Source organism: Macrobrachium rosenbergii, chromosome 3, assembly GCF_040412425.1.
Source record: "Macrobrachium rosenbergii isolate ZJJX-2024 chromosome 3, ASM4041242v1, whole genome shotgun sequence".
NCBI classification, from domain to species: Eukaryota; Metazoa; Arthropoda; class Malacostraca; order Decapoda; family Palaemonidae; genus Macrobrachium; species Macrobrachium rosenbergii.
Window position 1 is genome coordinate 69,286,503 of NC_089743.1, and position 16,710 is coordinate 69,303,212.

A 16,710-nucleotide genomic window follows, 5' to 3' on the forward strand; every position below is an offset into this window, starting at 1 on the left:
CTCATAGGTCCTTGGACGCGTTCCTTGGGTCTGTTGTTGCTGCCCAACAAGTCGTCTAACTTACCAGTGCTCCTTGTGGGTATATTGTATCTAGTCTGGATGTTAATGTGATAGAGAATGTGATTGCAGTGAATGGTCTTATTCCTTTCTCCTTTTCCTTCTCTGCTCCCGGCAGGCAGCAAAGAGAACAATCTTCAACATGGATCTGTTTAGATACAGGTGAGGTGGACATCTTTCTTGTTCTTTACTTTTCATACAGTGAATTAATCTCAGAAATAGAAACAATGTCATTCTGCCCTCTGTAAACAGAATATTCTCTTCAAAGTTCAAGATAGTTAACCTGTTGTGGGTTTTACAACAGATACAGTTTCCCCCGTTCTTCTTGGCATGTTGTGGAATCTTATTCCCAACGTGGCAAAGCCCGGATGTCTGGCTACTAGGAAATCTTTTCTCCTTTTAGTCAGAGGCTTTCAACTCCTTCCTATACTCCAACAAAGGTCAGGTAGTGAACCCAGGTGAGCCAGACCTACAATCAGTCATGACTTACTTTTCCTCCCACCAATAAGTAAGTTTGTATTCATATGGAAACAAATCACAAATTTTTAATCAATTTGTATTTTCCCTAATATACAAACCTGGGGCCTTTACATTAATGGCCCACCTCAGCCACCCCTCATTCAGTTTTTCCTGAGCTGGAATATCACTGGCTGTGCCACAAGATTCTTGGGGGCAAGCGAGATGAGACTCCTCCCACTCGTTGGCCCCATTGGATGATGCTATGTATTACTCTGCTGTACCTTGATCATATTAGGCAGAATTTTTTCATAATCAGTATTCCAGCTGCACAGAAGAATTTTCCCAATGTAAAGGCCTCAGGTTTGTATGTTATGAAAAATACAAATAGATTAAAAATTTGTGCTTTTTCTTTCATGGATGTTTTGTATTTGCATTTTGCCCATTATTATTTATCAGTAATCCTTATCTTTATAATAATTTATAATGTTAATTATAGCATTACACTACACTGCATTTGAGTTTTGTATGCTAGTGAGGATTCCCTGTTATTGTGTTGTTTTCTGTTGTATTTTATTTTCATCTTGCTTGTAAAATGCTTCAGTATTCTTGCATGGGTTCACCTTGCAAACCTTGCAATTTGTATATCTAACTCTGACTGGATCCCTTATCTGTTGTGCAGCAGGTGTCATGGGAAGGTCTCTGAGACTTGCTCAGACTGGCTTGTGCTTGGTGGTTACTGTTTCTACGAGATATGTGGCAGGAGTACTGTTGCAGAAGTTACTTGTTCATATGTTTCCCATATGTTAATGGATGGGATCTGCCATTTAAGAAAAAAAATATAACAGCAGCTAGGAAAGATGCATACTACACATGAGTCCTTCTGTACCATGTCACTGAACTTAGGAATAATTTATCCTTTAGACCTACAGTTTTGGAGTAAAAATGTACAGCTCAATGCCTAAAGGAGAAAATAATTATTATAACCTCTCACCTACACCAGGGAATCTCCATTATGCTACCCTGTGTTGCATGGAGGATGGAAGTGTTGGGGATTTTTATCATAATCACTCAGTTGGGAAGATAAAGTGTCCTGATCTTCACATAGGTGAGATAACAACATTTTTGCTCTAGGTTCTAACAGATGACTGAAAAGATTTTCAGCCATTCAAAAGAGGCAAAAATCCTTGTTGTAATGCATATACTAAGGTTACTCGCATGGTAGTTTTCACTGTGCCATATGTTCAGCACAACTGCAGGATGTTGAATGTCACAAGACATTAAACTCAATCCAGGTGATAAATATCATGCACTGCACCATAACCAGGTCTCATCCAGTTCAAAACATGGAGTTGAAATGCTTTGTTGAAGAACACTACACAAGGATTTGCCTGAATGATAAGATCTTGAGAAAAAAAAACCAGTCTCATTTCTTAATATCAAAACTTATATGGTTAGCTATAGGGCATGTAAGCTTCTTTAACAGTAACTGCATTAGGATCAAGGTCCACAATTCAACATAGACTTTATTTTGATTATTATATAACATCCTTCAAGAGAGCCTTTGTCCTAAGTTGCTATTTGGGCTGTTATCTGAATTAAATCAATTACTTCATCATAAAACAAGTGTAATTTTTAAAAACAGAATTAATTTTTCATACAAATTCATTGCTTATAGTAAAAAATGTTGATCTCCCAACCCTGCTGATTCCTCAAAGCTACAGTATTGGCCAGAACCTGTTTCGAACCTAAGGATCCCATCATTCAGTTGTACCAACCAGCTGATGAATTTTTTTCAATCTGAAATAGTGTCTGAGAAACTCACAAACCACCAAAGGACTAAATTTTAAGTAAAGGGTTGTATGAAAATAAAATTAATTTTTTAATATCTACTTTTTAACTTTTCATGATTAATTCTTTAGCCTTGAGGCCAAGTGTGTTGAATACATTTGTCAGATTAACGTGATAAGATGATTTTTTTCTTTGTAAGGAGGTTGTGCTATCTTGTTTCAGGTATTGGAAATTGTTGCTCCACCATATACAGTAGAGTTTGTTCAGCTTTTCTTACCATTGGTAGAAAATGAAGATATTACTGGATCCATGAGAATGAATACAGATAGTGACTTAGTTACAGAATTTATAGGTATGTCTAATTTTATGCTGTGTATTTTTAATGGTGCATTTTCAATTATAATTAATTTTCACCATTTGTAGAGCATATCTCATGTTTTATGAAGAAAGAACTTTAATTCTTATTATTCCAAGACTGGTATTTTAACGTAGGGGAGAGCGTTTAGGTTTTAAGCAAGTAGATGTTGAAAGGTGTAATGTAAACTGCTATTTGTAGTTAAAATTCATTCTTAAATTCAGCAAGTAATATTTTTTCATTGCTCATATAATGTGATATGATATAATAGTTGATGGTGGTCAACATTGTTTTTGATTTCTTGAAAATTACTTGATGCTCATTCTCATGCATTTGTGTTTTTTTTTCAGCTCACTGTAAATCTAACTACTATGTGGTGTGAGGATAGAAACCACTGATTGTGTACCGTATATACAAAATCTTATATCTTTTTTTTATTACAAGGAGGTTTACATAATTCTCCAGGTTGAACCAAGTCAACGATAAAGACATTAATTTTTACCAGGATGTCAAAAGTGCATAAAAAGACAAGTACTGTACAGGTATTAATTTAAATGTAATCCGATTCATCTTTTGTAATGTGAAACTATAACATTGTTTTTACATGATGTGTTAATAAAGATGATCTTTATTTTTAGAACTGTGCAGGGATTTATACCTGTTATGTATGTGTGCTTACGTTGGAGTGGTTGCTGAGCTCTCAGCTGTGTGGTAGGTTAAAGATTTTTTCTTTGTGTCTTTAAGCAGTTCTCGTTAATCACCACGGAGAATCTAGAGGCATCTTATAGAGCCATTTTTAGTTACAGTCTCCACTTACAGTTGTATTGATCTGTGAGCACTGTTTGTCCTAAAGACAGAGAAGTTAGATTTTTGCTGATTGTTCAGCAGACAGTGTTTAGTTATTGAAAGGTACAAGTCATTGATTCATATTGAATCTCATCAATCAAGAATGATAAAATAAAAACTCATAATAATTTATCAATGGTTTTGGAGTACAGGTGCTGCATTCTTGTTAATTTTAATTACAAGTGATTTATTTAAATGTGATAAGACCATAGATTCAATAGGAATAAAGAGTAACATCGTTTCAAGAATATGAGGCTTTCAAGAAATTTATTTTACTTTGATTGTACATGCAGCTTATTTTTGCTTGAGGATAATTCAACTTATCTTTGTTTGAGGATAATTCAACTTATCCTTGCTTGAGGATAATTTTAGACAGTCCATGATTGAATGCTGTGATGAATGATAATGGTAAAGAAATTGAGAAAGTCAAGTATGATGAATAATTTAATCTAAGAATAAAAAAAAAAGGCACTAAAACATGACTTGAGATTAGGAGGTTGCTCATTTTTATTCTTATATGAGCTTAAATCAGACTTTTGTAATGTCGTTGAGTCCTCTTGCTTGAGAAAAATTTCACCACCAAACACAGTCCCAGAGTCTTCCAGAAGTTTCATCTTCTGTAGCTCAGCTCTTTCAGCTGTCCCATATAAAGTTACTCCTGTCTTCTTATCCCAGCATACCCTGACCTTCCACTGTTGTCTCACTAAGAACTGTAACAGCCAACTTTCCTTAAACCAGCAATCCTAAATTTCTTTTCTTCTGTATCACATTTATATACATACAAAATTTTTTGGCTTGGTATTTTATTCTCCAATTTTTTTTTTCAGTAATAGCAGGGCTTAGAGGGCTGTAAACACCATTCCCACTGCCATTTGGTGGTTTACTTACCACACAAAACAGCAAGAATATTTTTTCCTGCATGCCACAGGAGTGAAAGATTGATTGCCATTGGCCTCAGGAGGAGAGCCGGTTGGTGCTCCTCTGTATTGGGTCATATATATGTAACCAAGACATTACCATTCCTAGGGCAGTACAGTATGTCTAGGATGTACTGCTTACTACCACTACTGCAGCAGTCCTAAGTTTATGAACAGACCAGGTGTGTATGGTTGCCCTTGTCCTCAACAGAAACTCATTTCAGGACATACCCTTACCTAAAGGTTCACAACCCTACACTAAACTAACAGACAGTTCAGGGTTCTGACTCCTGATAAGTAACACAATCCATGAAGTAATGAATACCCAAGATTCAGTAGTATAGACTACATGGTGGTCCAGAGCCAGTTTAGCAATTATGTGAAAATCTGCCTTAACTCTTTCTTCCCTCTCTTGTTATATAGTGTTATTTCACTGTAAGTTGTGGGGAGGGCTTAGTAAATTGTTAAATTCAATAATGAATGCATTATTACATGTTGGAATAATAAAATATGGAAAAAGAACTATGCACTATGTGATTGAACATGTGTATTGGTCTGCTGATTTAAACTGAGCAAATAGCTATTGGGTTGTTTTGCATTTTGGCATATCTACATTGAAAATATAATTAGCATTTCATTCAGATATGTAAAAGTGTGTGAAAGGCTTATGAAAGATGTATTACATTGATATTGTTAATTTATTGATATGATATACAAAAATTTACAAATCGTTACACTGTCCAAAATGTGTAAGCTATTTAATATCAGGCTATCATATAACATTACTTGAAACTTTGGGTAAATAAATAATGAACAATATATACTAAAATGCACAATTATGTCAATCTCATTTTATTAAAGGAATAAAATATCCTAAATAATGCAAGAGAATAAGATGGAGTAAAGAGAGTCTTTTCACATTGATTGGTAACAAAGGTACAATTTACCTGTAATGAACAGATGAACTGGAAACATACAAGTTCTCCTACAGAGTTATGTAGTTTGTTCCTAAGGCAATATTCCTTTTAATACAAAAATTTAATCTGTCCCCTCATCCTCTATTGCATTGCTTTTTCTCCCCTTTTATCATTTCTGTTAGGACCTCTCACTTATTTGTCTAAACTTTCATGAAATTTGTTTTATCAAAATTTCCACATGTTATTTCAAGTCTTTTAAGCAAGCTTGTAAGTGTCAAGTTTTACTCAGTGGTCTGGTTAAATGACCATACAATGATAATTCAGGCATGAAGAAGCTATATAGGTAGCTTTCCCATGCAGCCTTTTTTTTTTTTTTTTTTTTTTTTTTTTTTTTTTTTTTAGTCTTTGCCACAAGTTTTCTGTGAAGATACATTGCTAATGAAATTAGTAAGGTTTTTTGTTGCAAGTCTATAAAAACAGTTTTTGTAAAACAAGCATTTTCCATCTTGTATAGTATGACATTGAAAATGTTATATGTAAAATATGTAATGCTAGATTGGTACTGTAATAAACATTGCTGTAAAAATATATGTATATTTTGTGCATGATGCATTTGATAAATTATATTATGTGCATGGCCTTTTATTATCCATATTTTACATGACCAGACTAACAACTCTAGGAGCATTTGATTTGTTACCATATGTAACAGCCATTCAGGGAACCTTTATTTTTATTGTTGTTATACACCTATCAGCTAGTCTACTTTTTTTGCCATATTTGTGTTCCTAGAAAATGTTTGCATTTTTAAAAGATAATACAGTTATTTACATTATCAGTTTTTTTGTGAATTTTATCTCTGCTACAACTACAATGTGGAATAGTTTGCCTAATGCAGGTGTGGAATCTTCTGATCTTCAAATGTTCAAGTGAGGAGTAAATTCATTTGTGCTTTTTGCTGATGTTTCCTGAGTTCAGGTATATGAGCTGTATTTTTTATTGTCATATTTATTTATTTATCACTTTTTCCCATAACCTCTCTCTCTCCATCCTGATGCCCCTTGGAGTCCTCTTGCGTTGATGGTAAGTTGACTCTATCCATAAGCGTTTTCACCTGTAGATTTAAAGAAAGAAATATCCTTATGTACATTATTTATGAAGTATGACCATAGGAATAATAATGATGGTAATAAGAGTATAGGAACATGAAAATACATATGAGCAGATCTTAAGTCATTATTATCCTAAATATGGCTGAACCTAAATTCCCATCAAGAGTCAACACTGTTGGTCCGTGGTAATGAAAGAAGTGATTCCACTAGAAGCTATTCAAATAGGATAACAGGAAGATTTCTTGAAGTCTTAAAAATGTTTAAATGTGACAGGCAAAGGTTCTAATGAGATGCAGTCCTCGGGAAAGTTGCTGTGTGGAAAGATCACTTCTGAAATGGGGGGAGTAGCAGAGAGGTGCTGTTCAAAGGCTCAAAAAAGACTAGATTGAGATGGTTTGGACATATAATGAAACTATAGATTTAGATGGTTTTAACATGTTATGAGAAGGGGAAAAGAACAAAAAAGTGCAAGTGGCAACTATGGATGTGCCTGAATACCAGTCAGTGGGAAAATGCAGATCATGAAGAGAAGATCCTGTAGAGGGGTAGAGCCATATGTACACCTCACATGGTGCCCTGGAGGCATTACTTTAGATTTTTTGCAGTGTCCCTTCGGTCCTTTTTCTGTACCTCTGTTCATGTTCTCTTCTATCTTGTTTTCCACCCTCTCCTAACAATTGTTTCACAGTGCAACTACGAGATTTTCCTCCTGTTACACTTTTAAAACTTTTTTTACTCTCAATTTCCTTTTCATTGCTGAATGATCTCATAGGTCCCAGCACTTGGACTTTGACCTAAAATTTGTATTCCATTCCATGAGAGAAGAAATTTATGAAGACCTAGACCAGAAGGGATTTGAGGGAGAAAGTGAGGAAGATAAAGCAAATGGAAAGAAATCATTTGATGCCCAACCTTGTAAATGGAAATCCTAATGCAAAAATGTCGGTGATGATGGTAGGTGAACTTTAGTCAATGACATGGAAAGAGGTACTGTGATCTCAAGCACTTGAAACTACAAACATTTTGCCTTGCATACTCTTGTAATGTTGATCTTTCACTAATATATAAACGGATCTTTCCACGAAAGTTTTGTTCTTCAATAATATACTACGGATTGCTACTAGAGAGCACATTTAACATTAAAGGAAGCATAGTGTAAGCAAGATCATCATCAACTTTGATGCTGTTTTTCCTGAATGGGTTAGATGTGGAATGAGAGATCAACCTTCCTGTTTTGTGTATTTTTTGCCCGAATGTCTATGTGATTCAAGGCTTCATTTATACTTTTCTATGATTTAGTAAGCTTTCCCACCTGTCTCTGTCTTATTACTTCATGTTTACTACATCCCTGACTGATCTGTTTTAACCACAAGTTCAACCCTAGCAATCTTGAAGACCAGCTATATCTATATATCTGGAAATTCTTTATCTGATCTTTCCATTGCACTCAACCCATTATGCCAAATTTTGTGTTTATAACTCTTCAGAACAGATTTTGTGCTGTTGGCAGATTGAATCCCCTTCTAGGGCTGTAGTTATAACACCCCAAACCCTCTGGTTTTGCATTAACACATAAATGAGGCCTCAGTAGAAAAAATGAACATTACATATTCATATCTTCTTTTATCATGTGGGTGTCTAAAAAGTAGCTTAACTTGATGCAAATGAACATTATTGTGTGTGTATGTATGTATGTATGTATGTATATATATATATATATATATATATATATATATATATATATATATATATATATATATATATATATATATATATATATATATATATATATATATATATATATACATATTCAGGAACCAACTAAACTTTTTACATATATTAGGAGCTCCAATTAGCCTGTTGAGTAATTTTATTTCTCTAACCTAAACTTAGCCAATTGACAATTTTATAATTAAGATTTTTATAAAATTGCCCATTCCACTTTTTTCAATAAATGTTTATTTTGCAATGAATGAATTTTAACCTAGAATTATGTGCATTTCCAAAACTACATAACTATATATATATATATATATATATATATATATATATATGTGTGTGTGTGTGTGTGCATTTCCAAAAAAGTTAAGTATATCTTAGTTTAACCAGACCACTGAGCTGATTAACAGTTTCCTAGGGCTGGCCTGAAGGATTAGATTTATTTTTACGTGGCTAAGAACCAATTGGTTACCTAGCAACGGGACCTACAGCTTATTGTGGAATCCGAACCACATTATAGCGAGAAATGAATTTCTATCACCAGAAACAAATTCCTCTTGTTCTTCACTGGCCGGTCAGAGATTCGAACTCAATAGAGTGGAGCTGAGAATAGAGTGGTAGCTGAGAATGGAACCCTCTCACCCATCCATAATATATATAATGTATATATATTTATATATATATATATATATATATATATATATATATATATTTATATATATATATATATATATATATATATATATATATATATTCAAAGGCAAATGCCAGTTCCTCATTAGATGGGTCGATATCGTACTCGGCTAGCACGTCTCCTAGGCCCGCGTTCGATTCTCCAGCCGGCCAATGAAGAATTGGAGGAATTTAGTTCTGGTGATAGAAATTCATTTCTCGGTATAATGTGGTTCGGATTCCACAATAAGCTGTAGGTCCTGTTGCTAGGTAACCAACTGGTTCTTAGCCACATAGAATAAGTCTAATCCCTCGGGCCAGCCCTAGGAGAGCTGTTAATCAGCTCAATGGTCTGGTTAAACTAAGGTATACTTAAAGGCAAATGCCAAGCCAGAAAAGTGAAGCAACGGAGTGGTTGCTAGGCCTTTCAGCACACGGTCCTTTACTGGCAGGCTGATGAAAAATATAAAAGTAAGGGTACTAGAGAACTCTCTTGTACTCATACTTTTATATTTTTCATCAGTCTGCTAATAAGGGTCAAGGGACCGTGTGTCGAAAGGCCCAGCAACCACTCCGTTGTTTCATTCTTCCTGCGTGACATTTATTTTTATTTACACACATTCATCACGCCTCTTATCTTCGTGAATGAATTATTTATATATATATATATATATATATATATATATATATATATATATATATATATATATATATATATATATAATTATTATGAAGATGAGGGATATATGAATGTGTTATATATATATATATATATATATATATATATATATATATATATATATATATATATATATATATATATATATATATATGTATATATATATATATATATATATATATATATATATATATATATATATATATATATATATATATATATATATATATATATATATATATATATATCAACTATTAGACATAATTCTTGTCGAAGGTAGCCTACTTGTTTTAAAAAGATCTTTTCTGTTTTATGTACAGGTTTAGCTTAGCTTCTGCTGCATGTAAAGAATTAAAATGGGCATTATTTCAAGCATTTTTTCGGAAGCTCAAAAGTAGCTTCCTGTATTTTATTAACCACATTAGTTTAGAAAGTAATTTCGAGGAGAAAAACTCGAGCTAAATCATTAAAATTATTTATAGAGACCTCGTGAGGATTTTGACATGTAAACATTTATCTTAAGATAGAATTATAAATATTCAATGGAATTTTCCGTTACCGACGCATTCGCTCAAATGCCATATCATTGTTCAGTAGCTCAATGACTCATAACTGTAGTATGATCAATGATCTCTAAAATCCCTGATCGGAGCCTTGTAAGTTGTAAATTAAGTATGAAAGAGATCTACCTATCAGCATTTAAATGAGTTTGTGTTTACTCAATTCATTAGTATTAGCTCTCATAATTTAGATGTGCTATTTATCAATATTTTAGAAATATCAATATTATTTTTTAATTTTTAATTTTATTCATTAAAAGAATATAATTTTATAATTAGATTGCTACAGTTTGAGCAAAAATAAACACTATGAAGCACATTTAGAAGGAGACCTTACTTGATCGGAATTCTCTTTAGTAGAAATTACCTTATCTGCAGTGTGGTATCAGACTGTCATTCTAGTATGTGAAGACTGCTTGTTAATACAACATTTTACGCTTTATATATTTCATCGGAGTGCACCTAACCTAAGGGAAGGTTTGATACTGGTCTTGGAGCCTCATTTTGATGTCGATGTGGTAGTCATGGAATTGGAATTACCAACCGATTACGACGTGATTGTCGTGGGAACAGGTGCGTAGGCGGTCATTTCAGTCAATGTTTACACCTTTCGTTGTACAACTAGCGAAATTTGGTTTTATGGTGGTGTTTGGGTAGATATTAGCCAGTTACATGAACCATGTAGGCTATTATTCGTGTTGGTTGTCTTGTGTTTAGGCTATGAATTTTTAGCCTGAACATAAAGTTAGGCTCTTGTTGATGCAAACTAGCCTAGGCTACTCGTTTTGGTAATTTTTCGGAAGACTAGCCAGCCACAAAGGTCGCCATTTTTGCATGAAAACCATTTTGGAATTTTCATGCAAAAATGGCCAGGAAATGATAAGGTAGTAAAGAACCTAAAATACCAACCTAACGTAAACTAGGGTGTTTACTGGTTACAATTTTGCCGCATTAGTTATGGAGGGGTTGGGGGCGGCTGGTATTGTCTACCTTACAAGTCCTTATTTTTCTCTGCTATTAGGCATTTGCGAAGGTTATGTATTGAGAAGAAATTTTTGTTTTGATGTGATTTACCCAAGAAAATATAAATTATAAAAGGTGGCTTCGTTTTGTTCCCCTCTCCCTTAATCCAGGAGTAATTAGGGGTAAAAGTTCGTTTCTGGTCCGAACTCCATGAGGGCTAGTACTAAACATGGCGAAACAGAGATTCATCCACACTGTTTTGCCATGTTTAGTACTATTCCCTGGTGGTCAAATGTATTTTGCCCTGTTTAGGGTAATTCTAAGCCATAGTTCCACAGTGAGCAAGAATGTGGCAGTTGATGTTTTCCTATGTTATTTTACTTGCTTTACAAGAATTTAAAGTAATATTTTGTCAGCCGGCTGTAACTAAACTGTAATTGACCTTTTGAAGACTACACGACATAGCTAATACGGCAAAATTGTAACCAGTAAACACCCCTTAAAATACCAACCTAACGTACCCCAGGGTTGTTCACTGGTTACAATTTTGCCGTATTATCTATGGAAGCGGGTGGGGGCTCACCACAGAATACCGGCTTAGATCTACCCCGTCGTGTAGTCTTCAAAGGTCAATTACAGTTTAGTTACAGCCAGCCGACAAAATATTACTTTAAATTCTTGTAAAGCAAGTAAAATAACGTAGGAAAACGTCAATTGCCATGTCTAGCTCACCGCAGAACTATGGCTTAGAATTACTGTGTTTAGTACTGTTAGGTTCTTTTATTTATGAATTCTTCTCTTTATATCTGCTATTCGTTTAAGAAGATTGCTTCTTTATAGATGTTGATCTTTCTGACTTTATGTAGTAGCGTAGTTTTCCCAGGAGGCTTTAAGGAGACACAATTGATTTTTCTTTCTTCATTAGCACCAAAGAAATAACTTTACAATAGAAGTACAAGGTGATCACGGTATAGCCAAAACACAGAGATGTTTTGCAGTTCCCCTAGTGGGTCAAATGCCCTTAAGTGCATTTTGCAAAATTGAAACTAAGAAAAAATCCTCAATTATTTACATATATTTTATTTTTATTATGATGAATATTAGGCTAGTTTGCAAAAATTGTGTATAGAATTTTTTTTTTTATTTTGTTATGAAGATTCAAAAGATATTATAAAGAATCAAACAGGGGTGTTTGGACTGGAAACAAACAGTATCCTAATTAGGGACCCAGGTATTATCTTAACTAAAACCATTATTGCATTTTGGACTTGAAATATCATTGATAAATGTTAAGGAGACAGCCTCATGAAGATATCGTGGTAAAACTTTACTTTAGTTGCTTGGCCTGATTCGCGCCAGTCGTCGACCAGGACAGGTTCCTCATACATATATAGGCATAACCTTTCCTTTAATGCTAGGTCCTGACCTAACCAGATCTTATGTACCTGACCTGGCCCAAGGGGGGCCTGGAGCCCCCCAAAAAGGCCGTAACCTGCCCTGGTCGGCGATTGGCAGGAATCAGTCCACACAACTAAAGTAAAGTTTTACCGATGTTGTTTATTAATTTAATTTTTTGACTAAGCAATATAAAAATGGATGTATATAATACAGAGAGGTGAGATAAATTGAGAAACTTACTGAGATAATGTGGAATTTACTGTCTTTGGTTTGTTTCTACTACATGTATCCCCAAGGGGATCATATTAAACATGGTGAAATCCAGCATGAAGCTGTGTTTAGTGCCAGCCCCTCAGGAATTAAAGAAAAAATGTAAACAAAAGATGGTTAAATTTCCGTTATCTCGGAAATTTCTCAAATAATCTCACTTGTACTGCATTATATGCACCCCTTTCTATAGACTTGAATATATAAATAGTATGTTTGTGTGACTATCTCCTTTACATTTTCATATAATTTTCTCATGTCTTAATGTGTGCTTTGTATCTGACATTAGTTTTGTTAGTAAATGAACACTTTTAGAGGTAGCCTAGTGATCCACCTTAAGGCTATATCTTACAATTCGGGGACCATGGTGAGAAAGCAGGGTTTTTGAGTGGGGGAAAAAACAAAAGTGAAATACAGGTACCTTAAGGTAAAACTGAAGGCGTCTACTCCACCACTTTGGTTTGGTAACCACCAGTGTATGTGCAAAGTAGGTGTGGTCTTTAGTACAATCATGCCGTAATATTCAGGATCAGTTTACAAAATACATTGTTCACATCATATTTCTTTTTCATATTCCATATATTAATTGGTTTGAGGAAAATTTTGTATAATGTGAAAATTAGAATCAATTATAAATGAAAAACAAAACAAGAAAATTCATTGTTTTATGCAAGTTTTCAAGTATGTTGTCCAAATCATTATTAAATACTTTATTATGTTAGATGTGTACAGGCTTACCAACCTTTGTTTTAGAGTATCATCTGTATAAAGAGCCTTCTGTTAAAATAACGTTATTTTACGCAAATAAAACGTAAGTAGATGTAGTTTGGCATATCTGATGTTATCAGATTATGATCTGTTTAAAGATCTTTTTGTCAAAAGAAAGAATGTTATTTCAAATTAGCAAATAAGATATAGTTATCAATTTAAAAAATTTTGCGGTATTGCTCATATTGTTTTGGTGTAGGTAAGAGACCCCGCCCACTTTTGGGGAAGAATAGGTACAACTGGCTCAGGTATTCAGTTTGTTCATGCATAATGTCCATTAGAGGGGAGGCGGGAGGGCTCCAATCATGTAATTACTTGGTAAGTATATATAAAACTTTATTTTATTATAAAAATTTCATTTTTATATAAGTAACTTACCAAGTAATTACATTGCTGAATCCCACAGAGAAAGGAGGTGGGATACACGGACACTAACTACTCAAAAAAACTTTCAGTAAATTTTGAGAGTTTTGTGGCCAAACTGGAACGTTTATCACTGAAAAATTAGACTACACTCAGTAATGGAGATGAATTTGAAATAGATAGGTAGCCAGTGTTGGACGATGCTAGTTGTAACCTTACCTGTTGAGAGAGCTACAGTAGACGGGTACTGCCTCTGGTTGGTGCTCATCATCAACCTGTAGTGATGCAGCAGTAAAGCTGAGAATCACCTCTACTTTAATGTGCATTGCCACCAAGGAGTATTTCGATGGTTGCCAAAGCCTTATACAAAAGGGTATGCCCTTGCCCTGGGCACAGTCCAAAAAAATTTTGACCAAATATATTGTTACATACACCTTACGTAAAGCCCCAAGCTCCCATAGCTCGATCAACCAAAGTCAAGGCAAGGAGTAGAGAAATAGGAGACATGCTCCTGCCCTTCCTCACCCAGTGCCAACCCAGCCACAGATAACGATCTTAATGTACTGCAGTTTTCATAAGTGGTTTCTGCATCACGCAAATAAGAGGCAGACACAAATCTGCACGTCCAGTATGTAGATTGAAGAATAGTCTGACAGTGACAGATTGCGTTTAAAAGCCAGTGAAGTGGCGACTGCCCAGACTTCATGGTCTTTAACTTTCAATAAAGGTAGGGTCTCTTTCTGAATTCCCTTGTGGGGTTCAGAGATCACTTCTCTAAGAAAGAGGGTTAATGCTTTCGTGGACGTAGAATGAGATAGGTTCTTTAAGGAACACCAGAGGTTACAAGAGGGGCTCCTGATGTTCTTAATCCTCTCTAGGTAACATTTAAGGCTCTGACCAGACAGAGAATTCACTCCTGGTCTGTAGGTCCCAGGATATCTGTAAGGTTCCTCATATTGATTGAACGGGGCCAAGGATTGCCTGGGGTTTCGTTCTTCGCAAGAAACCCAAGGGTAAACATGCAGACCCCATCACCTTATGAAAAGCCAACCTGCTTGTCCAAGGCCTGTAATCCACTAACTCTTTTGGCTGTCGCTTGAGCAACCAAAAAGAGAGTCTTCCTCATTAAGTCTCTGAAGGAAAATGCATGAAGAGGCTTGAAGGGAGCCCCTGAGAGCCAACGAAGCACGATGTCTAGATTCCAAGGAATAGAACGCGGTCTGTGTTCCCCTGAAGCATCGAAAGATTTAATCAAGTCGCTAAGATCCTGGCTTTTTGCAAGATCCATGTAATGGACAACACAAACTCAGAAACTCGACTTCCCCTTTATTCCTTTAACAGTAGTGGTAGTGGTAGTAACAGTAGTAGTAGAAGTAGGTTCATTCCTGAAAGGAATTATTGCACTCCTTAAAATACATTGTCAAATAATAATGCATATTATTCAGTAAATAACAGTGACATAATATACCTTGATACATCTCACAAAGTTAAATACACCTTTATAATTGGACAATTGCATTACCACATTAAACTTCCTTTGATTATATCTATTTACTATAATTATGGAATAAACAAATATTGAATGTCTTAAAATAAACAAATTTAAGTCTTTAACACCTTAATGAATGATAAGACAGAGCAAAATATATATAAGAGTTCGTCAAAAACTTACATCTGTGTGCCCAATAATATCCTTTAAATCACGATATATATACAACTGTACTCCTTGAAGACCTTGCTTAGACTACCAAAAGAAACTTTAGGATCTTAAGAACTGAGACAAGATTATGTAGTTTGTTTACACTTCATAAATTTTAAACTACCACTTAAAATTAACGACATGGTTTTACCGACTAAATATATTTGTATTTCTGCATTAACATACTCAGCCCCATAAACAGATTAAACCTGTTTATCATATTACATACATACTCATGCAGATAAAATAAATAACCTTTAAGTTACAATACAAACCCTTATAATACAAAATACCTTCATGATTCAGATATTTACCTAAAATAAAATTAAACACTTTCATAACTCATGTATATATATATATATATATGTATATCATATCAAATAACCAGAAGAACACAACATAGTATCGTGTCACATTTCATGAAAATCCTAGCCTTTAACTAATAACACCAGCTTCTGAATAGGACGGACAATAACTGAAGAAAGTGTCTTAATCTTGGCACTGGATTGTTCCTTTGTCATCAGGTGTACTTCTATTACTCGTCCCATTGGCCATCGATTCCTTGGTTCAATGTCACTCTTTACCAAGACCACATCACCAACAATTAAATTTCTTCTTGGTTCATTCCACTTTTGTCTCGTCTGTAAAGTACTCAAATATTCCTTTCTAAATCTTGACCAAAACAGGTTGGTCAGATATTGAACACATCTCCACCTTCTCCTCATGTAAACATCATCCTTTCCGAAACAAAACCAGGGGAGGGACTACATAAGATTTTGGAATCAACAAATGGTTTGGAGTTAGTGGCTCAAGGTCATCGACACTATCACTTACCGTGGTTAACGGTCTTGAATTTATGATACTCTCGACCTCACAAAGCAGAGTCCGTGAGACTTTCATCGTTTAGCCTATCGCCAAATTCCTTCAGAAGTGCAGACAACACTTTTCTAACTGTTCTGATTTGGCGCTCCCAACAACCACCCATGTGGCTTGCTGCAGGTGGATTAAATTTCCATTCAATATGATGATGCAACAAATACGTCTCAATCTTCTTTTCCTCCATCTCGCCGAGAGCTGCCTTAAGTTCTTTCTCAGCCCCATGGAAGTTGGTTCCATTATCACATCTGATAACCTTGGGATGACCTCTTCGAGAAACAAATCTTCGCAAAGC

General features: G+C 34.7%; 2 protein-coding genes across 4 annotated transcripts in view; both read left to right on the plus strand.

The window, feature by feature from the left end:
• The window catches only part of TH1 (negative elongation factor complex member TH1), a 60,401-nt gene extending 54,429 nt beyond the window's left edge, over positions 1-5,972 (plus strand). Inside the window, exons 14-15 of the mRNA XM_067081213.1 lie at positions 2,527-2,656; positions 3,010-5,972. Of these exons, the coding sequence (XP_066937314.1) occupies positions 2,527-2,656; positions 3,010-3,041 (162 nt within the window). The 3' untranslated portion in view covers positions 3,042-5,972. The remainder of the gene's footprint in view (positions 1-2,526; positions 2,657-3,009) is intronic.
• Positions 5,973-10,433: 4,461 nt separating this feature from the next.
• Rep (Rab escort protein) overlaps positions 10,434-16,710 on the plus strand; it is an 89,162-nt gene continuing 82,885 nt past the window's right edge. For all 3 annotated transcript variants that reach the window (XR_010849268.1, XM_067081221.1, XM_067081228.1), the window contains exon 1: positions 10,434-10,654. Coding sequence is in view for 2 of the 3 variants with exons in the window: in XM_067081221.1 (XP_066937322.1) it covers positions 10,606-10,654 (49 nt within the window). In the remaining variant the exon portion in view is untranslated. The remainder of the gene's footprint in view (positions 10,655-16,710) is intronic.